The sequence below is a fragment of the Gekko japonicus genome, unplaced genomic scaffold (assembly GCF_001447785.1).
Source record: "Gekko japonicus isolate JY-2015 unplaced genomic scaffold, Gekko_japonicus_V1.1 scaffold131, whole genome shotgun sequence".
NCBI classification, from domain to species: domain Eukaryota; kingdom Metazoa; phylum Chordata; class Lepidosauria; order Squamata; family Gekkonidae; genus Gekko; species Gekko japonicus.
This window is the reverse complement of record NW_015167061.1, coordinates 3,145,487-3,172,588: the sequence shown is the minus strand read 5'-3', so window position 1 is coordinate 3,172,588 and position 27,102 is coordinate 3,145,487. Positions and strand designations below refer to the sequence as shown.

General features: G+C 60.0%; 1 protein-coding gene across 1 annotated transcript in view; it reads right to left on the bottom strand.

Annotated features, from left to right (window-relative positions):
* The window catches only part of CROCC (ciliary rootlet coiled-coil, rootletin), a 47,066-nt gene that overhangs the window by 9,218 nt on the left and 10,746 nt on the right, over window positions 1-27,102 (bottom strand). Inside the window, exons 5-31 of the mRNA XM_015412582.1 lie at window positions 25,581-25,766; window positions 25,032-25,118; window positions 23,807-23,913; window positions 23,088-23,253; window positions 22,772-22,878; window positions 21,910-22,137; window positions 21,233-21,329; window positions 20,290-20,394; window positions 19,914-20,144; window positions 18,557-18,756; window positions 17,843-18,025; window positions 17,126-17,277; window positions 16,266-16,405; window positions 15,657-15,887; window positions 14,914-15,107; window positions 13,816-13,943; window positions 13,331-13,500; window positions 12,519-12,698; window positions 11,573-11,707; window positions 10,560-10,703; window positions 9,899-10,137; window positions 9,556-9,715; window positions 8,886-9,053; window positions 6,758-7,142; window positions 6,464-6,642; window positions 6,229-6,349; window positions 2,593-2,756 (exon numbers count right to left, since the gene is read on the bottom strand). Coding sequence (XP_015268068.1) covers window positions 2,593-2,756; window positions 6,229-6,349; window positions 6,464-6,642; window positions 6,758-7,142; window positions 8,886-9,053; window positions 9,556-9,715; window positions 9,899-10,137; window positions 10,560-10,703; window positions 11,573-11,707; window positions 12,519-12,698; window positions 13,331-13,500; window positions 13,816-13,943; window positions 14,914-15,107; window positions 15,657-15,887; window positions 16,266-16,405; window positions 17,126-17,277; window positions 17,843-18,025; window positions 18,557-18,756; window positions 19,914-20,144; window positions 20,290-20,394; window positions 21,233-21,329; window positions 21,910-22,137; window positions 22,772-22,878; window positions 23,088-23,253; window positions 23,807-23,913; window positions 25,032-25,118; window positions 25,581-25,766 — 4,587 coding nt within the window. The remainder of the gene's footprint in view (window positions 1-2,592; window positions 2,757-6,228; window positions 6,350-6,463; window positions 6,643-6,757; window positions 7,143-8,885; window positions 9,054-9,555; window positions 9,716-9,898; window positions 10,138-10,559; window positions 10,704-11,572; window positions 11,708-12,518; window positions 12,699-13,330; window positions 13,501-13,815; window positions 13,944-14,913; window positions 15,108-15,656; window positions 15,888-16,265; window positions 16,406-17,125; window positions 17,278-17,842; window positions 18,026-18,556; window positions 18,757-19,913; window positions 20,145-20,289; window positions 20,395-21,232; window positions 21,330-21,909; window positions 22,138-22,771; window positions 22,879-23,087; window positions 23,254-23,806; window positions 23,914-25,031; window positions 25,119-25,580; window positions 25,767-27,102) is intronic.

Genomic DNA, 27,102 nt, shown 5'->3' with positions numbered 1-27,102 from the left:
AAGGATTACCTCAAGAATACAGAGGGACCACTACTTCCAAACAACCACGAATACAGATCTGCAATAGGAAAATTATTGTATCTCAGCGAAATCTGTCGACCAGATATAACTTCAGCTGTTGGACTATTATGCAGAAAGACCAGCTCACCAACTATCCATGACTGGAAAGCCATTAAGAGACTGGCAAGATACCTAAAAGGAACTTTGGACTTCAAACTGAAAATCTCATCCTGTGATGAACCAAGACTGACTGGATCTCATGGATGCCAACTGGGGAAAAGACACAACTGATGGAAAATCTACAAGTGGATACTTATTCTACTATGGAAACAGTTTAATTGACTGGACTAGTCAAAAGCAATCTGTTGTAGCGATCTCTACTGCAGAAGCTGAATGTGTATCAGCGCAAAGTGCCAGCTATGAACTGTACTGGATCATTCATCTACTGAAAGACTTTGGAATAGATGAACCGAAACCAATAATAATGTATGAGGACAATCAAGCTTGCATTGTTATCTGCAAAGGTGAGAGCACCAAGTCCAAGAGCACCATTGCTCTACAATGCAAATATGTGAAAAAATTTACAAAACAAAGGACTCATTGAACTTCGTTACTGTCCTACTGAACAGATGACTGCCGACATCCTGACCAAGCCGCTTGACAAGCAACGTTTTGAGAATCTTCGTGAAAGTTTAAATTTGCATGATTTCAGTGTTATAACTTGAGAAGGGGTGTTGGATGTTACAAGTTAGAACACTTCTGTTTGGTATTTACTGGGTTAATACTGTGTACTGAACCACATGTTTGTTTGTATCCTATCTGCTTAGAGAGCTAGAAAGCCCGCCAGATTGAGATGTAGTTTGTTGTCCTGATTGGAAGATAGAGTACCTAGAATTAGCATTTTATGACTCTTTGTCCAGAGCAAGAAGAAGCTCTAGTCTCCATTAGCCTGAGGATGAGTTAAGATGTCTCCATTAGTCTTAGGAACATCTAAGTAAGTTATCTAGATATGAGGATGTAGAAATAAAGCTCTTTGTTATTTTTCATCCTGTTTACCCTACCCTTGTTAGGTTGATAGTAAACTTTTATATTTTAAACTACCATGGACTCAACTCATTTTTACTCTGCTAACTCTGCCTAATTAACTTTAAGAAAATTAAATACAAAAACTCCAATAGGGACTCACTGTTCCCTCGACGCTCCACGTGAGCAAAAAACCCCCACCTAATAGCATTAAAGTTGTGAGCAAGTCTACAGTTGATTATTGTGTAAATTAGTTTTAGATTTGCATAACCTTGAAAAAAAATCTCAGAATGAATTCTTTTAAACTATATTTAAGCTATATTTTAAGAATAATTTAAACATTATAAGAGAAAACAGAATCAAGTCAAATTTCATAACAGAAAATGTCCTCTGTGGAGGTTAACCCGGCCTCTGGAGAACAGGTCCACCCGCCCCAGTCCACTATATTGGTAGACCTCACCTCAGAGACTGTCACCCTGCGCTGAGCCTTACAAAACCTACCAGCAAGGGGAAGAGGGGGGGGGGGGGAGCTCTTACAGTCCCCTTTGCTTGGTTTTTTTTTTTTTAGTGAAATACAACAAATTACAGGTCAAGTATAACAGAGATGGAACAATCACAGTCAGAACCCTGCCAAACCTAACAAGAAGTTGCTTAAATGTTATCATCCCGCCCAAACTATTTATTTATTCAAATATTTATATCCCACTTTTCCTGTGACTCAAGGCAGCTTACAAATCATACTGAAAAGCATATCGGGGTGTGCAAAAAATACATATATCATTTTTTCCAGCTCCATTATAGCCTATGGGGACTATCGTAGTCAATGGGTCCCATAGGCTATAATGGAGAATGGATCTGGGGCAATGCTCCCTCTAAGCTGTGGGGTCCTGTGAGCAAAAATTCTACTTTGAGCTACCGGCATTAAAGTTGTGAGCGAGCGATTTGGCTGCTGCATAAGTTAGTTTGCTCTGGAGCCATTCTTCCTGTGCACTCAGCTTAGAGGAACTAGTACTATGGGGAGGGCTGTTTTTTGAGGCAGAGGCACCAAATTTGCAGCATAGCTACTGGTGCCTCTCCTCAACCCCCCCCCCCAAGTTTCAAAAAGGTTTAGGCCGGGGGGGGGGGTGTCCAATTCTGTGGACCCTAGAAGGAGGTGTCCCCATCTTTCATTGTTTCCAATGGGGGAAAAATGCCTTCTCAATTTACTTGTGAGCTGAAGCTAAAATCCCTGAGCTGCCAGCTAAAATTTTGTGTGCCACCGCCCCTTAGCACAGCTTAGAGGGAACCCTGGGTGGGGTGGTGCCGACTTTGGGGGGGGGGTGTCTCTTGCAAACAAGGTGAGAAATATGCATGACAAGACCTGAGCCAAAATGGCTCCCCCACCCAGTCAGTGATGGAGAGCCTGATCATCATCATTTTTAAAATGGACCCCTCGCAAACAAGGGTTTCAGGAACCAGATGGAACAGAAACCATAGGAACAAAGCACGCATGCCCACAACCCAGCCATGGGGGCTGCCTTAAAGCCCCTCCCCAGTTGCCCAGAAAGCTCCTAGCCAGCCCCCACTCACCTGGGTGGCTCTCCTCTCACTGTCAGCCGCCTGCAGGTTCCGCTCCAGCACCGCCACCTTGTCCAGCAAGGCCTTGTGCTCCCACTCATTCCGGCGCAGGGTCTCCTCTTGCCGGCTCAGGGCTGCCTGGACAGTGCTCAGCCTCCCGTCCACCGTGCGCCTCCCTGCAGAAGGGGAACCCGGGCCGGCTGTGGAGAGGGGCTGAGGCCACACACAGGGGCACATGCCTACGCCAGCCAGCTCTCCACAAAGCCCCGAGCATCCAGCTCCCGGCGCTCTGGAGCTCACAGCAACAGCTCAGGTGAGGAGTCAGCCGAGTCCTCAAAGAGAGGAGAGCAGCCCAGATCCCGCGGCTGAGCCAAGGCTCCGCCGAGCAGCGGGACACACCTGGGTCAACAGGCGGTCTTACTCAACAGCTTTTAGGAGAATGAGAAGACGGCGGTAAGTCTTGGCTGCATGAGACTAAAGGGCTGTGGCAGGCAACCCTCCTTGGAGAGGGAAGGAAGATAAGGGGGCCAGTGTGGCGTGGAGGTTAAGAGCCACAGGCTCTGATCTGGAGAACCAGGTCTGATTTCCCACCCCTCCTCCTCCTCCTCCTCCTCCACAGGCAGCCAGCTGGGTGACCTTGGGTCAGTCACGACTCACTCAGAGCTCTCCGCCTCTCACCTGCCTCACAGGGTGTCTGCTTTGGGGAGAGGAAGGGAAGGCGACCGTAAGCCTTCAGGTAGTGAAGAGCGAGGTATAAAACCAAACGACCTCTTTGCCTCGGCCTTCGCTGCAAAGAGCCCGGGGCAGAGACACCCACACCAGAGGTGCTGCTTTCGGGAACAACAGCCAAAGGACTGTGTCCAATGGAAGAGACGAGAGATGGGTGAGGACCTCTGAGCAAATAAAAAACTAGTGAGTCACCCGCTGCATCTGAATGGCCACGCCCCAGAGTGTTCTTCAGGAAATCCAACGTGGAATTGGTGGTTTTCTAACCAGTACCTGTAACTTGCCACTACAAACAAGCACTTCACTGGAAGACTGGGGAGTAGCATAAGTAACTTGTCACTACTCTGCGACCTTCTAGCCATTATTGATACAGTACATGAACTGGAGACCCCCTGGCCATCTCTGGATTCGGTCTCTGACACCCTTAGTCGGCTCTCCCGGGCGGATGTTGACAGAATTCTGGGTGCTGTTAGGTCGACCACTTGCCTCCTGGATCCGCGCCCCTCAAAGCTGGTGAAGGCCAGCAGCGAGAGGCTACGAGGCCCCCTTGAAGACATTATCAATCCATCCCAGGGGGCTGAAGGAGGCGGGGGCTGCCTCGCTCTTGAAAAAACCACACTCAGATCCTGTGGATCTGACCAATTACTGCCCAGTCTCGAACCTTTCGTAACTGAAGGTAAGGTAACTGAAAGAGCAGCGGCTGAATCAGCTCCAGAAATTTCTGGAAGACGCATGGGTGTTGGATCCATTTCCATCAGGCTTCTGCCCCGGCATTGGTCGCCCCTACAGATGATCTCTGCAGACAGCTGGATTGGGGGGAGTCGGCGCTGCTGATATTACTTGATCTTACAGCAGCATTCAACACAGTCGTCTACGATCTATTAACTCACTGCCTTGCCGACGCTGGAATCTGCAGGACAGCCTTGCAGTGGCTCACCTCATTTCTCCACGGTCGGTCGGGGACAGAGGGTGGCGCTGGGAGGGACAGTGTCCTCAAGGGACCCACTGGAATGTGGGGCTCCTCAAGGGGCCCTTCTCACCCTGATGTTGTCTAACATCTACATGCACCCCCTCGCCCAGCTAGTGCGGAGTTTCCGGCTGGGATGCCACCAATATGCTGATGACACCCAGCTATGCCTGTTGATGGGTGTTCCCGGGAATCTAGCTGAGGGTTTGGAGGCTGTGGTGAGATGGTTAAAACAGAGTTGACTGAGACTGAATCCAGGAAAGACGGAGGTTCTGTGGCTGGGGGGGGGCTGCTGTGTCTGGGGGGGGGGAGCCTCGACTGGGTTGCCAGCTCTCCCGACTCTTGAGGGTGTGCCTCTATCACCGGCATAGACCGTCAGGAATCTGGGCGTGACTCTGGATTCTTCCTTATCGATGGAAGCCTACATCGCGAAGGGTGCCAACCTGGCATTTTCCCAACTTTGCTAGGTCAGGCAGCTGGGCTCCCTACCTGTCTCGCCCTGACCTAGCCACGGAAATCCATGCAACAGTCACTTCCAGGCTGGACTACTGTAATTTGCTCTACACGGGCCTGCCCTTGTGCCTGACCCAGAAGCTTCAACTGGTCCAAAATGCGGCTGTGCAGGTCCTTACTGGGACCCCATGGATGACGCATATTCAACCACTACTGCACAAGCTGCACTGGCTTCCAGTAGAGCACCGGATCAGGTTCAAGGTTTTGACCTCTAAGGCCCTTAGCAGTCAGGGACCTACATACCCCTTTCCGGGACGGCCTCTCCCCCCTGTATGCCCATTGGGAAGAGCATTATGCGCTCAGGGAATAAGAACTCGCTGGTGGTCCTTGGCCCGAGAGAGGTCCAGCTGTCCTCGACCAGGACCAGGGCCTTCTCAGCCCTGGCCCCCGCCTGGGGGAATGCTCTGCCTGCCGGAGGACATCCGTGCCCTGCAGGAGCTGCTGCCTTTCCGCAGGGCCTGCCAGGCAGAGATGTTCCGCCGGGCCTTCGGCTGAGGGCAGCGACGGGGCTTCTTCCTTCCTTCTGGCACCTTCTCCTGCAATCCCTCATCCCTGACGGACCCCCCCCCCCCCCGCGGCGTTTCAACCCTGACGGCCCCCCCCCCCCCCGGGAGGCCGGGGAGTTTGGATTTCTCTGCCATCTCCTACATTGTATAGATACTGTTTTTACCAACTGGCATTTATTGGATTGTTTTAATTTAGTTTTATACTGAGATTGTATCCTAGTCTGTTGTAAGCCACCCTGAGGCCTACTCGTAGGGAAGGGTGGCCTAGTAAATGTAATTTAAAAAATAAATAAACACTCTTGAGTTCAGACAATCGAAGACCAGGGGGGGGGGGACACAGAAGAAAGGTTGCTAACATGATGGGGAGTGGGAGGCCCTGATGGAGTTGATGGGTCACAGGACAGACTTCTTTAATAACGAGGAGTCATTAAACGGCTACGAGCCATGGTGTGTAAACTGAACCTCCACAGACAGAGGCAGTAAGCCAACAGGGCGAGGAGGAAACATGGGGGGGAAGGCCTTGGCTTCTAGGCGCTGTGGTGGGCCCTGCAGAATGACCCACTGGCCCCTGCGTGGGACAGGAGGCCGGACTGGAGGGGGTCCTCTCTCACTCGCGTGACCCGGCAGGGCAGCTGTGGTCTCCTGCTCGAAACTGCCGAGTGGGGGAACGGGGGCGGGGTCCGGGTAACAAGAGCCTCATCCCAGGAAAGGCCAAAGGCTGGGCGGGTGGGGGGGGCGGGGCCTGGCTGCTGCCCAGCCCCTCCTCCCCCAGCCTTCCAGTGAAGCCCGGTCATTTCCCCCAGGTTTAGAGCCTGACCACTGAACCTTCCCAGGGCGGCGGCGGCAGCAGCAGCAGCAGAAGGGCAGCCCGGCCCAGTGGTGGCCCACGCAAGCAAGCAAGCAAGCACCGCCTCAGCCACACACACACCCCGGTACCTTCGCTGCACTCAGCCAGCTGCTTCTGCAGTTGCTGCGCTTGCGTCACGGCTGCATCCCGTTGCCCCTCCAGGTCGGACAGCTGGTGGCTCCAGGTAGCCAGCTGGGACCGGGCTTCGTCCTGGGGTGCCAAAGAGAGAGGCAGGCCGGTCAGTGGCCCGGAGAGGCAGTGGCCTGGAGAGGCAGTGACGCGAAGCCGCGGCAGGCGGGAGTGCCAAGAGCACCGTCCACACACCCTCTCTCGCTGAGCCGCCCTCAGCTCCTGCAGGAAGTCCCGGAGTGCAATCCGCACGGCTTCTGGGTCGACGGTGTCCACCACCAGCTGCTCGGGGCGGCTCGGGGAGACGGCACGCTCGGCGGAGGGGGGTCCGGAGCTTGGGCTTTGGGCCTCTGGGGTGGGGCTGCCTTGCCCACCTGCAGCGACATGAAGCCATCAAAAGGGACCAGAGAGATGGGACTGCCCGGCAACGCCACAGAGTGCCAGGCAGACAGGCTCAGGCGACCCAGCCTCCCCCTCTGGGAAGGATACCTTTTGGAGGGGAGAAGCGCCTCTGGGGGGAGCGGCTGCGCCCTCCAAGGGCAGGGCTGGGGCCACGGCCCCTCTGGCCAATGCCCACGGTGCGCCTCAGAGACGAGTAGAGGCTGCTCAGCTTGAACTCCACGTCTCGCTTCAGGGTCTCCACGCGGGACAGCTCTGCCTCCAGGCCATGGGCACGCCCCTCAGCTGCACTGAGGCGTAGGCTCAACGCCGCCGCCTCGGCCTGCGCAGTCTCCAGCTTCACCTCCAAGTTGTGTCCGTTGTCGACGAGCCTCCTCTCACTGGTCCGTGCCTCCTCCAGACTGGCCAGCAATTCTCTCTCTCTCCGGTGGAATTCACGCTCCAGGTCTGTCACCTTCCGCTGCAGGTTGTGGACCTAGGAGTGAGGGGTGAAAAAGGGGAAGGCCGTGGCTGAAAGCCACTCCAGGTAACCTCTGAAGGTGTGCCGTCATGGACACTCGTGGACACAAAACCTCGCCTCGAGATACACGCCAGAGGGATCTGAATGGGCCGCGACAAAGACGGAGAGAGACACCTCCACGGCCGTAGCGAAGAGCTTGAAGAAAATGTCGGTTCCGTGTGCAGCGGCTGTGGAAAGGGGCAAACTCCGTGCGGAGGGGTCTCAGGAGCCCGGCTGAGAGCCAAGGAGCCAGCCCTGCAATGTCCCGCAGAGAACCACAAGGAGCGCGGCCTCATCCGGAATACTGAGTGCCGTTCTGGGGGCCTGATCTCAACAAGGACATCGTAGAGTTGGATCAAGCAGAGATAAAGGGGGGGGGGGGGGGGGGGGTGGAGCCCCTTCCCTGTGAGTCCGGGACTCTTTTCTACATCGTAAAGACAACTCGGGGTGGGGGGTGGGGGACACGACAGAGGATTTATAAAGTTATGCACAGGATGGAGAAAGCGTCTTCCCTCTCCTTCTCCCCTCATTCCAGCACTGGGAGACACCTGATGAAGCTGCAAGGTGACGGATTCAGGGCAGATAAAAGGAATTGATTCAGTATGTCGAGAGGCCCAGTCCTTTCTCAGCACGCAGGTGCCTTTGACAGTTTGGCGCAGGGCAGGGACGTGTGCCCAGCCACAACTAAAACGCAGCCGCAACCAATCAGATGGCTAGGGGCCAGCCAGAAGCCCTGGACCCAAGCCCCACCCACTTTCAAAAAACACCTGGCGGAGGCCGCGAAACGTGGGGGGGGGGGGCCTGTAGCACCCACAGGCACGACTTCGGGGGACCTTGCCGTGAGCAGTTACACTGCAGAATTCCCCGCCAGAGGAAGTAGTGACGGCCCAGGAGGACGACTAGAAGGAGCCTCCGCATGCTTCTTCTTCCAGGGTATGGAAGCAACACCAGGGTCTTGACACCCTGTTGGCTGGTTGGCCCTTCGGGGCCCCTGCTTGGTTGCTGTGTCTGATCCAGGAGGCTGGTGTGATACAGCCAGTCTGGCTCTTGTTTTGTTGCTCATCCTTCCTGATTTAAAATAGGAGGGCGGTGTCAGTTTCAGGGCCAAAAAGTTTACTTTTGAATACTATACAGGAAACATCTTTCTCCACAAATTTCTGCATAAATCACTGTTCTCTGATTGGATGAACACACACGTCCACAAGAGAGCAGAGACTCAGGCAGAGACAGCAGGCCATCCTCCACTGAAGGCAGATAACTGCAGTGTCAGGAGCTACGAACGACCACCACCACTTCTCTCCTGCTTGCCGATCCACACAGAGGGCAGAGACAAGGCAGAATTACCTGTACGCAGTGGCGGTTATTCGGAGGGGAAGGTCAGAGCAGTGCTGCATAGCGGCTGCAATCCTAAAAACACTCTTCCTGGCAGTAAGTAAGTCCCACTGGAGAGCCTGGGGACTCCCTCTGGGCAGAGCGGCTCCTGCGGTGAGGCAAGTAGGTGGACCCCCCCCCTGCAAGGTTTGGGATTTTGGGGACCACCAGCGCACTTGAATGCCTTAACCAAATCCCGTCCTCCTGGCACACAAGCGCGCCTACCCAGGCTTCCAGACGAGATGAGGCGAGAAGCAAGCAAGGAGGGGGGTCAAAAGGAAAGGCACCTGGAGCGGTTCGGGCGGGCTCCCTCCAGACCCGAGCGCCCAAGCAGGGCCCACAGCTCACCTCCTTCCTGGCTGACTCTCTGCCGGCTTCACTGGCCACGATCTTCTGCTTGAGGCTGAAGGACTCCCGTCTGCTCTCCTCCTCGCGCTGCTCATCGCGAGCGACGCGGGCCTGCAGCTCAGCCACCTCCCGGCTCTTCTTGGTCTTCTCGCTGTCCAGCATCTTGACCTGGGGGACAGCCACGCAACAGCGCTTGAGCAGGCTCAGGAGAGGGCCGGGGTGCGAGGGACACTGGGGCCACGTGGAAAGCGGGAGTGGCAGAGCAGTCAGAGCGGCTCCTCAGTGGAACCGGCTTCCTCGGGAGGGGGTGGGCTCTCCTCCTTCGGGGGTGGTCAAACACAGGCTAGGTGGCCCCATCCGACAGCACTGCTGATTCTGTGAACCCAGGCCGATCTCGTGAGAAGGGGAGGGCAGGGAGGGTTGCGGCCTCAGGGCTCAGTTCTCCTGGCCCTTTCTGACACATGCCCAGGGAAAGGCCGATCGCCACCTTGGGGTCGGGAAGCCATTCTTTCTCCGGGCCGGTTTGGCCCAGGGGATCCTGGAGGTTTTTGGTCATCTTTTCTGGGTGTGGAGCAGGGGTCACTGGGGGTGTGGTGGAGGGGGAGGTATGTGTGAATCCCCCTGCCGTGTGGAGTGGGAGGTCCCTTCCAGCTCTGTGATTCCGCGATACCTGCCGCCGCAGCTCCTGCAGCTCCCGCCGGGCCTCCAGGCGTGATCGCTCCACCTCTTGGAGGCTGCTGCGCAGGTCAGCCGCCTCCTTGCCCACCGCGGCCCGCACCTCTTCCAGGATGGATACCTTCTGCTCCTTCTCTTCGTTGGCACGCTTCAAACTGGGGGCGGGCAGGCAGGGACATTTCAACCGCAACCAAAGGTCTGGTCAGAAAGTGCCACAGATCCAGACTTCCCCCTCCTCAAGCAAGGCAGACAAGGAGCCACGGGCCCGCGAGCGGACTCCTCCTGGACCAGGCCACGCCGGGATGCGGGGGCCGCCCCCCGGCTGACTCCTCCCTCACCTGATGCGATCGCCCTCGGCACGCTTCACACTGGCACGCAGCTCTGTGTTGGACTGCTGCAGGGCCTCCTTCTCCTTGGCTCCGTCACTCAGGCTCCGGCGCAGGTCCACGGCCTCCTTGCGCTGGGTCTCCCGCTCTTCCTGGGCTTCACGCACCTGGTGCTGAGCCTCCAGCAGGTCCTGGCGGAGGATGTCCCGGGCGTCCTCCACCAGGCGCAGCTGTGTCCTCAGCTCCTCCACCTGGGCGGGCGGCAGGGGCCAATCCGGGGCGGCCCCCCCCCCCCCCCCCCCTTTTTTTAACCTAAAAAAATATGGGCGGTCGGGGGGGGGGGGTAAAGGAACCCTTCTTACGATGGGTTGGGGGTTCCCAGGATTAAGCAAAAGAAACCACATTTTCAGAGAATGGATATTTAACCTCTGTGGTACAGGCTGCCCCAGGACGTGACAATGGCCTAGACAGCTTTAAAAAGGGGCTAGACAAATGGGAGGGGGGGATGAGCGGCCCCTGGCTGTCAGAGGGAAGAGGACAGTCTGCCGCGGAGCCCCATATATCAGTCGGCCCTGCCTGCGGCCTTCCCAGAAGCACTGCGAGAGGCTGGAGGCTGGCTCAGGCCGCCCGTTCCAGCAGGGCCCATCACGCCTCCTCCAGGCAGGCCACTCACCTCTCGGAGGGCAGACTCCTTCTGCTTTCCCAGGTCCCGGGCCTGGTCGCCTAGCACCTTCACCTCCTGCTCGTGGCCTGCCACGACGTCTTCGAGCTGCCTGCGCAGGTTCCGCAGCTCCGCATTCAAGGCAGCGACTGTGGCCTGCAGCCGGGGGAAGAGGCAAGCCCTTGGTGCCTCGGGCAGCCCGACGCCAGCTGCCCCAGCCGGGGAAACGGCTTCTTCCCCCACAGTGGTGGTGGTGCTGGTGGTGGTGCGGCACTAATCGTGGCCAGAGCAACCACCGTAGGGGGGAGGGTGCAGCCCCACAGAGTCGAGGAGTGGGGGGGGGGACACACCTATTTCATTACTGATTTACTTACTTATTTACTTATTTAAAACATTTACTAGCTGCCTTCCTCCCTTGCAGGACTGCAGGCGGCTGAGAGTATAAACAAAACCATATAAAAAGCACAAGAAATGCCACCCTCTACAAAACCCGTAAAAAGTCACAATTCAAAGACTTCAATTAGAAGAAAAGAAAAAAAAAATTAGAAGAAAAGAAGAAAAGCTAAATCAATCCAACGCAGTCCTAAATGAACCGGTCTTCATCTGCCTCCTAAAGATCGAGAGGGATGGGTGGGTGGGAGGGAAGGGCAGGGCAGGGCAGGGAGACCTCCCTGGGCAGGCTGTTCCAGGTCCCCCCCTCTTGGCCTCTTTCGCCGGCTCACCAGATCAGGATTCTTTGCAGAATCTCTGCGCAGTCCTGTTTTTCACGACTGCAGCCAGCAATGATTGCTTTTGTTTAAAAAAACAGGGCATTTCCAACTCTCGGGCTGGAGCCGGAAGGGAGCCGCTCAGGGCAAAGGCCTGCAACCAAAGGGGCCCACCTTCATGCGAGCGGGGGCACTCCTGCGAACCACCTGCAGGTGGGGCAGCTCTGCTCGAAGCTGGATTTCCACTCTCCGGGGGGGGGGGGGCTTTGGCTCACATGTCCCCCCCCCCCCCCCCCCCGCCTGCACACTGATACCCACCCGCTCTTGCTCCTGCCGGCTCTGGGCATCTCGCTTGAGCCCATTCAGCTCCAAGCTCAGGCTGGCCAGGCTCTGCTGGGCCCCCGACAGCTTCTCCAGGAGTGCAGCCTTCTCCGATTCCTTGAGGGAGAGCGCCTAGGGACAGGGCAGGAGGCAAGGTCTCTCTCTCTCACACACACACACACACACACAGGCACGGCTCTCTGCGTGCCCCCCCCCGCTGCCTTCCCCTAAGAGCCCCCCCCTCCCGTTTTGGCAAGGCTGAGGACAGCCGAGCACCACACCACTGCCGCTTGGTCCAGGGGTCTAAGCGGAGGCCTCTGGGGCCCAGCGCTTGGAACACGCACAACGGGCCCCCGCTGGGCCATCAGCAGGGGTGCTGAGCGGAGACCATGTGGGCACTCGGCATGCACAGGAGGAGGTCCCTTTCAGAGCTCCGCCTTCATCGGGGGCCGGGGGGGCGGCTATTTCAAAGACAGCCTTCTAGTTCTTCTGGCTGCAGCGTGAAGAGGCGCCATCCTTCCTGCAGGATTTCCCCCGTACCAAACACTTCTGGGCATCATTTGAAAATCCACACTGGGGGACGGGGATCGCAAGTGCATATAAAATGAAGGGCATGCAAGGAAACGCACCTCAGTGGTCCTCTCCTGCCCTCCCCCCCGCCCCAGGAAGAGGGGCCATAGCCTCCCCTCCCCCCCCACTGCCTCGGAGCTCCGGCGGCGCCTCTTGAGCTGGGGCCACATATCCACTCTCCCTCTGGCAACAGTTCAGCAGCCACCACTGGCCCTGGGCAGGACTGGAGTTCCCGGGCGGGGGAGGATATCACAGGCAGCAGAAACCCCCCACCGCAGTGACACCAGAGTCACTTCAGGGGCCAAAGGCTCACCCCGTGGGGGTGAGTGCAGAGCCTCTCTTCCGCAGCCCCCCCCCCGGCCTCCCCCAGCACCTGCTGCTTCTCGTTCTCGGCCAGCAGGAGGCCCTCGTCCCGCTCCTGCTGGAGCGCCGTGAGCTCTTCATTCAGCTCTTCCCTCTCGGCCTCGTGCTGAGCCAGCAGCTCTTCCCGCTCCTGCGTCAGGCGGCCCTGCAGCTCCTCCCGCTCGGCTTCCAGCTCCCTCCTCAGCGCCTCCTGCAAGGAAGGAAGAGCACCCCGGGGGCTGGGTGTGGCGGGATCCGGTCCAGCCACCAGCCCGCAGGGAGCGCTGCTTCTGCCGTGACTTCCCAGCACCAAAACATGCCTCGCAAGCAGAAAGGTGTTTGTCCAGGTGGCCGAGACAGACTCCAGCCCTTCAAGGAATAGATCAACTGCCTCCCTCCTTAAGCTTGATGAATCAAACCTCTGGAACTCACCGCCACAAGATAAGGTGATGGCCACGGGCTTTCAAAGGGATTCGGTCCACTAATGGAGAGTAACAGGTCTCTGACAATCGCTAAGAGTTACATGGAACCTCCACGTTCAGAAAGAGTCTACCTCTCCCTCTGAATGCCAGGTGCTGGGAGGGAAGTGGGGGAGGGGCCTGCCGCAGGTTTCTGAGCATCCCGGAAGGGCCTGCTTGGCTGTCACTGACTGCAATGGGACACGGGACTGGATGGAGCCAGCATGGCTTAACAATGGCATTTTCCACCTGGAACGTTAGTGCGAAATGCCTTTTGCATCCCCCAGCGAGACTTGGTATTCTAGTAGATCTACTCCTTGCTCTGTTTTGCTGCAGCCCAGCCTTGCACGGGGACCCAATCCGCCAGGCCTGCCACGCCACATACTTTCTCCCTCCGAAGGTGGGCCACATCCTCTTCGTGTGCTGCCTGCCTGGTCTTCAGGGCTGCTTGGGCCTCTTCCTCTGCCTGCGACGACTTCTGCGCTTGGAGCTGCCTCTCCCGCTCCAGCCGGCTCACCTCGGCCTCCATCTGCTTGCGGACGCTGCTCAGTTCCCCTGCCCCGGACAGGAAGACGTTAGCAAGAGGAGGAGGAACGGAGAATCCTCCCGCCCACCCTCAGGGAGACCTCCGGCTGGAGCAGAGATGCGCCCTCTCCATGGAGGACTCTCGGGCCCCGCCCCCCAGCAAAGCCTCAGAATGCGGGGATGCGTCTCAGAGGCCCCCCCCCACACCCCCTCTGCCCAGAGCGTGGCCTTGAGAAAAGGGCTGGCTGAGGTCCCTCTTGCAGAGCTAAGCCCTGCAAGAGCTGGACCACGGCAAACACCCAAGATCAGGGGGAGGGGGAGGCCCTCCCCCCCCAGTCCACCCACCTTGCAGGGCTTCTTTGGCCAAAAGCAAGGCCTGGCTCTGTGACTCCAGCTGCTCCTTCCGGGCGTCCACCTGAGCCAGACGGTGCTGGACGTCAAAGAGGGTCGTCTCCAAGGTGTCTTTTTCTGCCCTGGACAAAGTTCGGAAGACCACAAAGAGCGCCCCTGAGCAGCCTCGGAGCCAACCAGGGCCAGTCCCCCACAGGGACAGTGGCCAAAGCCTCCCCCGCCACCTGACACGTGGCCACAGGACTCAGCCGTTCCAGCTCGCTATGCCGGCTAGGCGAACGGGGACCGACGGACACGGGATTCCAAAGCCAAGCTCCACAAATGTGCTGCGCCTGTTCTGAATCACTTGCCCATCAGGGCCCCCCACCCCCCCTGCACCATTTAACAAGCCCCTGTTGTGATCCCCTCTGCCCTCTTCTGCAGGCCCCGGGGGTGCCCTTGTGCCGAGACACGGGGCCCAGGATGGCACACGGGATTCCGGGGCCAGGACGGCACCACGGGAGTCCTCCGGGGCCCCACTGCTCACGACTGACCCACGATACTGACTCGCCTCCGTCTTCCTGGCAGGTCAGGGGCACCCTTTGGGCCTGGCAGAGGGCCGGCGGCTACCCAGCCCTATTCTGAGTCCTGCTCGGCCTCTTGCAGTCCGAGCCCTTCCGCAGCTCAGCTGGGCCCTGTGCCGGGGCCCCTCTTCCCCGGGCCTCCCCCCCCTCCCCGAGCATCCAAAGAGGAAGGGGGGCAGAGGAAGAAGACACAAAACAGGCCCCCATCTTGCACGGGGGGCACAGGAACAACGGAGGGCACCTCGGTGCTTGGGCTTGGGACGGCACGCCTCCCTCCCGAAGGCGGAGGGAGAGGCCTGGGGCTGCGGAGGCAGGGAAAGCAGCTGCAGAAAAAGGAAAAGAGCCGAGCAAGACGGGGACCTTCCTTCGTGCGGGGGGACTCTCCGGGACTCCTGCCAGCGAGGGGGAGCCAAGCACCCCACCCAGCCACACGCCGCACTGCTGCTGCCGCCGCCCGGTGACTGTCCAACCCCACCCGCTCCGCGGTGAGGACACTGGAGCAGCCCAGGAGCTGCCGCCGTCCCCCTACCTGAGGCCAGCGATCTCCTCCGCCAGCCCCCGGTTGTCCCGCTCCGAGGCGGCCAGCTGGACCGCCAGGCTGGCCGCCTCCTTCATCAGCCTCTCCTTCTCCTTGGCTGCCCTGAGCAGGGCCTCGCTGTGGCGCTCCAGCTCCTTGCGCACCTGTCCCAGTGCCTCGCTGGCAGACTCCCTCTGGCGAGAAAGCTGGGGGAGGAGAGGAGAGGAGGGGGCAGCAGCCAGGCCTCCAAATGCGAAGCCCTCCCTGGTCCCCAGCCACAGCCACGGCCCCCAAGCCCCCATCCAAATCCAGCAGAGCTCCCGCAGGAAACACAGCTCAGCCCTCAAAGGAGGCGCAAGGAGCATGGGCAGACGGCACTCCCTGGGCAACACCCCCTTGACCCCCAGAGGTCGAGGACTGGGGTCAGGAAGAAACCAGCAGTCTTGCAGGCGCTCTTTCCCAGAAGACCCTCCCTGGCAGTGCAGGTTCAGCAAAATGCACGTCCAGCCCTTGGAAGCCTTTGCCACATTTGCCTTTGCATTCAAAGAAGGGGAGATGGCGCAAAGAGCAAGGTTTGTTCGAAAGGCACGTGCAGGAGTGCTCGTCGGTCGGAGGACAGTCAGCTGCTGATACGCACACACACGTGGCACGATCACCTGTGAGGCTGGCAGCGGCAACGCCAGCTCCCCCCTCAGCTCAGCAGCAGGAGGGGAAGGAAACCAGCCCTGCGCCCGCCTCGCTGCACCGCGGCTCACCTGGCTCAGCTGCCCCTGCGCCTGCTCCCGCTCCCCTTGCAGCGCCAAGAGCTCCCGCTCCAGCTGCTCCCTGCTCTGCTCCGCAGCCTGCAGCGCATGCCCCATGGCATGGTGCTCCGCAGCCAAGTCCAGCTTCTCCTGCTCCAGCTGCACCAGCTCCAGCCGAAGCGCGGCCTTCTCCTGCTCCGCTTCCTGCTTTGCCTCTAGGAGGGCCGCCTTCTCCGCTTCCAGCTGGCCCCGCAAGGAAAGGGGGGCTCATCACACGGCAGGCAGAAGGGGGGGGAGGGCCCCTCCCCTCCCGCAAGCCCACCAGGGTCCTCGTAACCAGCCACGACTAAATAATACTCCCCCCCCTGCCCCCAAACTCTGAGTCCCGCATCCTCCACTCAGCGGGCAAAGGGGCACCCACGGGGCTCCTCTGGAACCAGTCAGCCTGCGGCTGGAAGGCAGCCCTGGAAACCCTGCTCCGCTCCCACCTCCCGACTTGCTTCTCACCTCACCGGGCCACTGCCCACACAGCCCCGGAGGCCAGGACCATCAGATTAAGCAGAGATCTTCAGCATGCGGGACTCTGCGTCCCTCCCGTCATCTCCCTCCCCCAGGCCGTACCTCGATGACGAGGCGGTGGAGTTCCATCTTATCCTGGGCCAGCCCCTCGTTCAGGGCACTCATCTTGGAGAGAGAGTCCCGCAAAGAGGCCTCCTCCGACCTCAGCCTGTTCAGGGTCCGTTCCAGATCAGCGTGGCTCGCTTCTGCCGGGGGGGGGGGGGGGGGCAGCGAGCCACTCAGGGCCAAACCCTGGAAGCCCAGGACTCTTCCTAAAGCCACAGGGACTCAAATCTGCTGCTGGCGCTTCAGGGACAGGACGGGGCTATTGGCTGTGGGACCAGTGTTCCCTCTAAGCTGAGTTAGTGTGAGCTTGCTCACAGTTCTTTAGCCTCCGGCTCACAGATTTTTGCCTTAGCCCAGGAAGGATGGCTCCAGAGCAAACTAATTTATGCAGTAGCCAAATCGCTCACTCACAACTTTAATGCCAGCAGCTCACAAAGTAGAGTTTTTGCTCACAAGACTGCACAGCTTAGAGGGAACATTGTCTGGGACCCAGGGCGGCTTCCACGTGGTGTCTTTCTAGCGGTCGTTTGCTGCTGTACAGAGCAGGGGATGTCATTCAGCCACACAAGGATGCAAAAAACCCTGATGGAGCCAGCACCAGAATTGACCCGGGCTTTGTGCAGATGTGCAGAAGGGGAAACCTGAGCCCCATCCCAAGCAGAAGGGGAGCTCCGAATGGCTGCCAAGGTCCTTACACTGCTGCTAGGAGCCTGCTCTGAAGCCAGAGTGCAGAGTGGAGGCCCTCAAGCAGAGCACTATACAGTTAAGACCCCCGGGCTGCCCCCAGCCCCCTCCAAAACCAGCTGGGTGCCTAGAAACAGGAAGCAGGCCTTGAACCATCTCCCCCACACCAACACACACCCCTTTGGCAAGGGCTTCAGCCCCCTGGGCCTTCTCACTCTCGGCCACCTCCTTCTCCAGGGCCACTTGGCCGAGGGCCTCCCGGAGAAGGACCAGCTCCTTCTTCAGGGCCGACGTCTGCCCCTCCAGGTGCTCCAGCTGCTTGTGCCTGCAAGAAGCAACCGGGGAGGGGGGTGTGTGTCATGATCTGTGCAGGACTGTCTTGCTTTCCATGCCCCAGTGTTGTTTTTCTGTTTAATTAATTCTCTCTGCCTGGGTCAATCACGCCTGTGTGTTCTCGGCTGAAAAGGGGCTTGTTAGGGTACCCTGGCCCTTCTCAGCAGGGACCAAAGTCCAGGGTGGTGGCGGCAGAAGGGGAAAACCCACTGGAGTCATGACAGGGGCTTACAGGCATCCTGCAAAAATCACCTGAGTGCATCCCCAAGGAGACGGAGGAAAACACATGGGCGCAGCGAGAATGGCCCTGTCTCCCGGGGCATGCCACATTCCCAAGGCGTTCGGGTTACCCAGAAGCGCTCCTCACACACATTCTGGGAGACATGTTTTTCCAAGGGAGGCCATGCCGGGAGGCCAGCCTCCTTTGGATATATATATATATATATGAGAGAGAGAGAGAATTTGCCAAGGCCGCTGCCAACGTTCCTCAGGGTTCTGCAGCCCAGCCGCCCCGCGGCCTCCCCATCCCACCTACAGCCCTGGGACTGCTCACCCACCCCCGCTCTCTCTCTTTCCGGCCTCGCTCCCGATCCGCCAAGAGGGACTCTTTCTCTGCCTCCAGGGCCTCACACCGGCACTGAAGGTCCCTGCCGGCCCGCAACAACTCCTCATTTTCCTTCCTCCAGGCATCAAACTTCTGCTGCAGGGCCTGCAGCTCCTTCTCCAGGATAGTCTTCTCACTGGCATGGGGGGGAAGAGTGAGAGAGAGAGAGACCCCATAGCTTGCATGGAAAAAAGCGGGGGCGAGGGCCCCATACCTGTAGCTTCCATCTCACTCGCCCATTTCTGGCAAAGTGAATAAAAAGGGAATAAGAGGGCAACGGGGGGGTCGTGCTAGGCCCCAGGGGAAGCCCTTTGGAAGGGAGCCCTCAGAAGCCATCTGGTCTAACCTCCAGCTCCATACGAGCTACCCACAGCTAGAGCATCTGTGACAGATGGCCGCCTGCCCCTCCCCAGAAAGGGAGACTCCCTTTCTGAACCACTTGGCCACCTAAGAGAGGCTTCACTCTGTGCTGCCGCATGGAGTAAAGGAGGCAGGGAGAGGCCCCCTCCCCCTCCCCCACCACTCTGGTGGCATCCTATGACTGGAAGCCAGCAAGCCCAGCACAGGCCGACAGCAAGCAGTCCGGGAGGCCTCCCGTGTGGGACGACCCACTGGCTGTTAGCGGACAGCAGCCGTCCTTTGCCACTGCCTCATCAAGCTCTCCCACCTGGCCAGAAGATCCACCGATGCCTGGGAGCGGCTGGCATCTCGCAGGGCATCCTCCTTTGCCCGCGCCACGCTGTCCACTTCGTCTCTCAGCTGCAGGACCTTCTGCTTAAGGGAACGGTGTTCGTGGTCGCCCTTGGCCAGCTGCCTCTTCAAGGAGGCCACCAGATCTTGGCTGGCCTCGTACTTCCCACGGGCCTCCTGCCAGGGGTGACAAGCAGCAAACGCTCTGCCTCAGTCGGCCGGCGAAAAGCCTTCGGCACGCAGACGCAGCCAGGGCCGGAGAATGGGTTCCAAGGACTGGCCCCGGACGGTGTTGGAGGGAGTCGGGGAGTCTGTGCAACAGCACAACGCTGGCTCTCACGGTTTGGTTTTGTTTTTTAAAAGCAAGCTTCTGGCCCTCATGAATAGAGAGCTCTGCCGGACGCTCAGGGCCTGCCTGCTGCAGCCACAGGAGCCAAACCTGCAGGGCTGAGCGGGGCTGTGGGGGGCGAAGGAGAGGGGCTGCCTGGACTGTGCACACACACACACCCCACTCCTTCAACGTGAACTGAGAAGCCACCTGGGATGCCCGTCCAGAGCCCGGCTCAAGGCTCCTGGGATCAACAGACATGCGCCGCTGCTTCAGCAAGAAAATGCATCGTTAACAATGGGATAAACTTACAAAACCATGCTATCCAACAGATTTAAAAGGCTCAAGGCCTTTATTAGCTACAAGCAGAAGTGTCCCAGAGAGAGAGGGAGGGAGGGGGGGGAGGGAGAGGGAGAGCACAGCGAAGGACAGAGCCTGGGACGGCTGCATCAGCGCACTTCTCGTTGTTTTTGCCAAGCGAGAGGCAAGAAAAAAAGGAACGTGGGGAAAAGCATGCACACAAAAAGAAGCAGCAGCAGCAGAAAGTGGGGCTTGGGGGACAGAGGGAGCCTCATACGATTCCAAGTTAGCTAACGAGTTAAATTTTGTACCACACAGCATATTGTGGGCAAAATCACTTGCATTTCAAGCATACAATATAGAGCTTAAAATACACTGAATGTTCGGTGTATATACAGGAACTGTCATTATCCAATGCTGCAGCTTGCTTCACAATAAAATCTTCATAATCTAAAATCTGGGTGTCTAAAATCTTGGCTTGAAAAGCAATTCACTCATTCCAAAAGAGAAAATACTTTCCCCCCAATGCACCCCGACATCCCCAACTTTCAGAAACACTGAAAGAAGTCCCTCCGGGGGGGGGGGGGGGGGGGGGGGGGGGACTGGGGGAAAGTGATCCCCCCCCCTCCAAGTTTTACATCACTGTTTTGGCCCAGCTGTCCCCCCCACAGCGCCTGGCCCGCCACCAGCCTGGTCTTCTCCTCACCTGCAGCTGCAGCTGGCGCTTGTGGAAGGCAGACCGCACTGCCATGAACGTGGAGTCCGAGAAAACCGGGGAGAGGCTACGTCGGGGGGAGGATCGCCGCCGTGGGGATGGCGTCCGGAGGCTGCTGGACAAGGCTCGCAGGCTGAGCCCGGTGGCGTCGCTGTCTGAGACATCGGTCGCCCGGTCAGTGGACGAGAAGTGAATGGCGCTATCCGTATCGGAGAAGACAGCCTGCGGGGAAAGATGGCGATGCTTGGCTGGGCCCCATTGCCCTCTGCCCACGTGGCTCCTCCCGGGATTTCCACAGAGCCAGCGGGCCTGGCCCATCTCCCGGGGCGGGAGGACCATTGCCAGCCTCACTTCTGCTGCTCCACACCTGAGCCAGGTCTCGCAACGTCTGCTGCAGCACGGCCGACTCACTTCGCAAGGCTTCTAGCTCCCCGGCCTCCGCGGCGGCCTGCTCCTGGGCACGCACAGCTTCCTGGGATAAGATGCGTGGGATGAGCAAGAGAGGGGCCTCGAGGCCCCATCCCCAGACCCACTCCTCACGTTTGACAGGGAAGAGAGGGCCACCGGCCTTGTTAGGGACTACCCGCAGCACCTTTCTTCCTCTGAACAGTAGGACACAACACTTAAGGCAGGTGCCAGAAATGTGCCCCATCTTGCGTGGTTCTCATCACTTCCAAGCGGCTTCAGCGTAAACCCTAGAGAGCCACCTGTCCTCCCACATCGCTCCCACCCTGCTTCCTTGGCATGATTGGCCACCACTGGTTTCTAAAACACTTTGGGGGACCTGCCTGGGACACGGGTCTCCTCTGTCACCCTGCTCACTGCAGAGACCTGCGGCCTCCGTGCCAAAAGGCCAACACAGCTCTGCTGCTGGGAGGTGCCAGAAGGTCTCAGCATTTAGAAAAGGCTAAAAAAGCTGCAGGACGGGACCCCGATCAGACGTGGGGCTACAGTGCGGGGGGGGCCACCCTCCCACCCGCCTGGTTTCACCCACAAGAACCGTGACCGCCTAGGGACAGGGGGTGGGGTGGGGAACGAAAGACTCTCCCTCTTGGCTGGCCTCAAGGGTGCCCACCTTTCAGGAGAGAGAGGATGGGGGAGGTAGAGTGGAAATGTCTCTCTTCACACAACGTCCCCGACCCAGCCTCCACAGCCACTGCTGGTGGGCAACAGGGAAGCGAGCCATGCCAAGAGCACCCGGCCCCTCGTCTGCCGTGACCCCCTGGCCGGCTAAAACAGGCACGGGGTCAGCTCCGGGAGAGCGCAGAAGAGGACAGTCCCCGGCCGAGCCACACGGCCCCTCCACTCACCTGGGCCTCCAGCTTCCGGGTGAGCCCCTCTATGGCACTGGCCTTCTCAGCGTTCTGGGCCTTCAGGCGCTCTAAGCTGGACGTGACCTCAAGGACTCTGGAAGGGCGGGAGGCACAGGTGACACACACAGGTGAGCAAAACCCCAGACTTGCCAAAGCCACGCCACTCCTCCTGCTGGGGTGGGCAGCCTGACAAATGGGGAATGACGGGCCGCTCAGGAGGACCTCTTGAGACTGGGAAGAGGGTGAGCGGCTGCCGAGTGTCTGTCAACACTGTGGCTCGCTCTCCTGGGGCAGCTTAGGAGCGCTCACTGCCTTCCCCTGTTTCGACTGCACTGCTTGTTGTGTTCTCTCGCATTGTGCACTTCTTCTCCAACAGATGCCTTGAGTCGCAGTGAGAGAGGCAGGCTACTGACAAAGGCCACGAACAAGCATGTTCGCTCGGGGACACAGGAAAACGCCAAGGAAGCCTTCCGTCCCGTCCTGGCCCGACTGAAGCTCCACTGGCGGAAACCGCTTGCGCTCCAGGGGGGAGCCCCCCCCCCACTTAGGCCCACATCAGACAGCCTGTGGCCAGCGGCTCACCTCGCCGGGCTCTGGATGGCTCCTCCAGCTTCTTCGGGTGCCCCTCTCAGCTCCCTGCCTGCTGGCCGGCCGGCCGGCCTGGGAACGCCTACCTGCTGCTCAGCTCTGCCTTCTCTGCGTCGCACCGGACCTGCAGCTGGATCATGTCGCGGACTTTGTCCTTCAGCTGCTCCTCCAGCTGGGCCGTCAGCAGGGCCTGCTGCTCCAGAGCCGTGCCGGCATTGCTCTCCGACAGACGGAGGTTGCTGCTCAGGTTCAGGCAGGCAGCGTGCACCAGGTGGCTGGACCGGGACAGCTCGCCGCTCAGCTCCAGGAGATCTCTGCCGGGGGGTGGGGCGGGGGACAAGAGAGTCACCGGAAGGGGCGGGCGGCACCCCCCCCATCACAACTGTGTCTCCGTCCATCAGTGCAGGCTGCCTGCGTGCCACCAGCCCGACACCATCCAAGGTGGCTCCAGGAAGAGGCCAGAGGGGCGGGCCCATCCTTCCCACCAGCAGAACGAGGGTGGGGGCAGAGGGGGCTGGATGGAGCAGCCCAAGAGAGCCCTCTGCGCCAAGTAAACGTCCACCCCGTTTGGCTGCAAAGACAGGACTGACGCAGCATGGGCACCGTCCAGCCCAATATCCACCTGCACGGTGTGTGTGTGTGTGTGTGTGTGTCATTCCCAGGGGCTGGGGGGCAGCTTTAGCACCTTCTGCAGCTTTTTGCCCCCTCCCTGCAGCAGCAGCAGCAGCAGCAGCAGCAGCAGCAGCAGCAGCATTATTCAGACAAATACATCCCGCTCCGCATCATTCATGGAGGCTGCAGGACGCAGGTGACTCTTGGCTTGCCGTGGGCTGGGCCAGCACTCTCTAACCCTCCTACACCAGAGCAGCCCTTCTGGACCCTTCCGATGCAGCTTAAGACCGCTGTGTGGAAGTGCCCAGCCCAGAGGCCAAGGCGTTCAGCACTGACCTCTCCGTCATGGTCTTTGCCTCGCTGAAGTGTCTCCGGAAACCCACCACCTGGTGCCAAAGGGTGAGCAGCCGGCTGTGCTCACTGCTAAAGTACATGTTGAAGGACTGGGGAGGAAAACGGGGAGGAAAACGGGGAGGAAAACGGGGAGGACCCCTCAGACACTCCCACGACAGACACGACACAATGCTGGCTTCTGCCTCCGGCTTGCCACCGTGCAGCCCCGATCCCCACCCCACCCCCCCGGGCCTGGCCCGGCTGCAGCCTGTCGAGCGTGGAAGGGGACGGGGGGAAGAGGGGCTGCAGCCCGCCCCACCTCCTTTTCCCGGCGCCACTCGCCCTCCCGCTGCTCCAGCTCCCCTCGGGCTTTCGACCAATCCGCTGTCAGCCTCCGGATGTCTTCGCTCAGGGCTTGGTTGGCTGTGCTGGCCTGCTCCACTTGCTCCCGCAGCATGGCATTCACCTGGGCAAGGCTGGCACTCCTGGGCATCGGGACAACAGAGTGGCTGGCCCCGGGTCTCACTGGGCAGCATCATGTGTGCCGCGCTGAGATCCCCAAAGGGCAAAGAAACCCTGGAGGCCACAGCAGGTTTGCCACCGCCCAGCCTCCCCACAACCCCCCTGTGAGGTAGGCCAGGCAGAGAGAGAGAGAACGACTGGCCCAGGGACCCTCCACGGCAAAGCAGGGATCGGAAGCCGGGTCCCCCGGGGGTCCCAGTCGAACTTCCTAGTCCCCGCAGCACACTGACTCTCCCCTTCCCTGCAGGTGCCCCTTGAGGTGGCAGGATTGTGGGCTCCTGCTGAGCATCCCAGTATGTGGCCATCTGTGCCCCGAAAAGGGTCTTCCTAGCCGCCGCTGCCGCCATGAAAGGAGCGACCACACGGCAAAGAAGCTCAAACTCAGCATCTCCACCCAGTTCTCACAAATGCTGTTTGGGTCAAGCCACATGGACTGGGGCCAATGGCTGCCCCCCCCCATGCAAGACTTTTCAAAGTGCTGCCCCTCCCCAGTCTTCCCCCCCCCCCAGCACAAACCTTTGCTGCTCTTCCTCCAGACGGATAAGGGCGTTTTCTAGGTCGCTGCTGCTGCCGCCGCGATCCTCCTCACGATGCAGGCGGGACTCTGCGATGGCCAGGCGGCTCTGGGGAGGGGAAGCCAGAGGGGCTTGCAGAAGCAGCCTGGCCCCCGTTCCCAGCCCCGCGATCCCGGGCAAAACTCCCCCCCCCACTCCCTCCCGGCACACACAGCTTTGTTCACGCCTGCGTTCCAGCCCCACCCCCCCACTCCCACCGAGCCCTGGAAGAGACGGAGAACTCTGAGCATGGACAGAGCGGCCTCTCGTTCACATTCCCGGCCTCCCCATCTGACCCGAACACTTCCACAGGCCCAGCCCTCAAAATATTCCCTCCCCCCCCCCGGGGGGGGCTGAAATAGTTGCCCAACTCCATTTAGGCCACTTGCCGGAACTTTTGGAGCCGCCACCCCCTCCCCTACGGACACCTGGGAGCCGATGATGAGAGAGAGCCCTGACCCTCAGGACCCTCCGGCCACGGCCCAAACTGGCCGCCCAGGATAGCCGAAGGAGATCAAGGAACGGACTGCGTGGTGAGGAAACGGAGCGCCAGCACTTTACGGTATGATTATGTTTATGGCTTTAAGATCTTTCGTTATTTTCACATCACACTGTGTTGACGTAAGCCGCCCTGAGCCAGCCTCGGCCGGGAGGGCGGGGTCAAAATCTAACGAATACGTAAGTAATAAATAAACAAAATAAACTGGCTTAGCCAAGGAGCCCTGGGAACAACGGCAGTCCTCTGACGGGGGAGAGGGGCTAAGGACTGCCGACAGACACCTCCTGCTCTCCTCAGGCGACAACGGCAGGGCTTCTTTCAGGCGGGGGGGCAAGGATGGGGGCGAGAGAACTGTGACCGTCAGCTCTCCTCCATTTCTGGAGCGCTTCCTAGAGGCCAACTGCGTGTGCCAGTGTCCTTGCGGCAGTCGTGGGGGTGCCGTCACCCCGCGTGGGCCCCTTAGGGGCTTGAGTCACATACACACACACGCATGCGCCCGCGCGCCCCCTGAACTGAAGGGATCCAGGCCAGGTTTCCGGGGGGCGGGGTGTGTGTGTGTGGAGTTAGACGGTGACCCCCCCATTCAAAGGTGGGGAAATGCGCAGTTGGGGTGTGTGGTGTTGGCTGCAGTGGCTCCAAGCGGGACGGCAGCCCCCCCGCCCCCCCCAGAGAAGGGAGAGCGCCTCACCGCCACCAGGCCCTGCCGCTCCAGCTCCGCCGATTTCTCCCCCAGCTGCTGCTCCAGCTCTGCACATTTCTTTTTATACTGAAGGACCTACGAAGGAAAAGGAGGCGCCTGCCAGGCGAGGAGCCAGCCAGGACTCCAAGCACCACACCTGCTGCCCCGCTGCCCCCCCTGGAGGGGGAGGGGGGCCTCCCCCCACAGAGCCTCGGACCAGACCCAGCTTGGCCCTCGCCCACCTTCCCTGAGACTCCACGCTTCCACCCGCCACGCCCCCCGGTGGCACAGTCTCAGCTTCTCAGGATGCTGGGAAGCGTGGTCTGAAAGCCTGCTGGAAACTCCGCCAGGGGCTCGCCCTCCAGACCTGAGCGGGTGCACAGCTCCACCTCAGTCCTTGGCCCGCAAATGCTGCTTTGCAGGCGGGTGGGCAACACGGAGACGGGGAATGGAATGTAAAAGCGGCCGCCACACAAAAAAGTGGCAGGAGTTTGCCGTGGAGGGTCCCTGGGCGAGCCATCCGTGGCATGGGGGGGGGAGGGGATCCCGGCGCCTCACCTTGCCCTGCAGCTTCTGCACCAGCTGCGCCTGCCGCTGCTGCCCCTCCTGGTACGCCTGCAGCTTGCGCTTGTAGGCCGCCTGCTCCTCCTCCAGCCGCCGGCGCAGCTCGATGTTGTGCTGGGCCAAGCCCTGGCTCTCCAGCGCCTCCTGCTCCCCGGCCTCCAGGCGCAGGGCCTGCTCCAGCTGGAGGAAAGGGAAGGGAAGGCGGATCAAGCCCCCTGCTGCATACCCTGGGCGGGGGGGCGGGGGGACCCCTGCCCCAAACACATTGCCCCAGGATGCCAACACCCCCCCCACCCCGCACCATCCCATCTAATTAAAAAAACCCGAAAAACGCCCCCGCCTTTTGTGGACAAAGCACTGATTTCATGCCCATGTCTCAGAAGCAGCAAAGAAGGGCGGGAGCCAGCCGGCCTCTCTGCAAAAAGCATCTCTGGGGCCCTGAGAGGGCGAGACCGGGGAGGCTCAGGAGCCACCAGCGCCACCGTCACCCACGTCACTCGCACAGCCCCCGCCTTTCTCACGGTGAACCCACTCCAGGCCGGGGCGGATGGCAAGACCGGAGGGGCTGCCCAAGCAGGCAACGCAGCACCCTGGGTGGCAGGCAGGGAGGCAGGACCTGGAGAGCCGTGCCAGTCAAGAACCGCCGGAGGCTCATGCCTGCCCGAAGTCTCAGCACAGGCTCAGAGGCCCGGGCAGAAGAGCAGCCCCTGGTGCGCCTGGCACAACGCCAAAGAGCCCCCCCTCCGTCCAAAGAGCAGACCCCCCCCCGGGAAGGGAAGTGGCTGCTCCGGAGGGGGGTGGGGGAAGGAATGCCCACGTTGGCATTGGTGGTGGGGGTCCAGCTGTGTGCAGCCAGGGCTGCTGGGGGATGAGGGCCAAGAGCGTGGGGAGCAGAGGGGGAAGAGGAGGGGGAGAAGCCACTCGGCCGGACCCACGGCCGTGCCCCACCCAATCCCCTCACAGGCACAGCTCTTGCCAGCCATCGGCAGCATCCCCCATCCCACCCTGGCGGAGACAGGGCGATCACCAAGTGGGTCTGCAGCACGGACCACGAGGGGCTCTTCGGACTCCAATGGGCAGCCCCCAAGCTGAAGCGGAACCCGCCCACCCGGGAGCGCAGGAGTCCCTCCGGCCAGCTGCCTGCTAGGGCAGGGGGGGGGCCCTCGGGGGGGGGGGCAGCTCCTCCTCAGAAGCCACTTTGCCAAGCACCTGCTGTCCCACAGGGGACACAAAGCCCTGCCTCGCCCCCGGAGAAAGGGAAAGCGGACCGCCTCCACAGGCCAAGCCACAGAAGTGCCTGGCTCACCGTCCCAGGGCAGCAGAGGCAAGGGACCGAATCTGCCTCCCTGTGGCAACTGGCTCCCAGCCATGGGCCCAGGCAGGGTCTTGTGAGGCCCCCCCGTCCAGGGGAGTCCCCACCCCAGGGCCAGTGGACAGGAGGTCCCAGGTTCAGCACCTGCCCTCTCCGCCCCAAGGGTCTCACAGACGGTGCCAGTCAGAGGAGGCAAGACAGCCC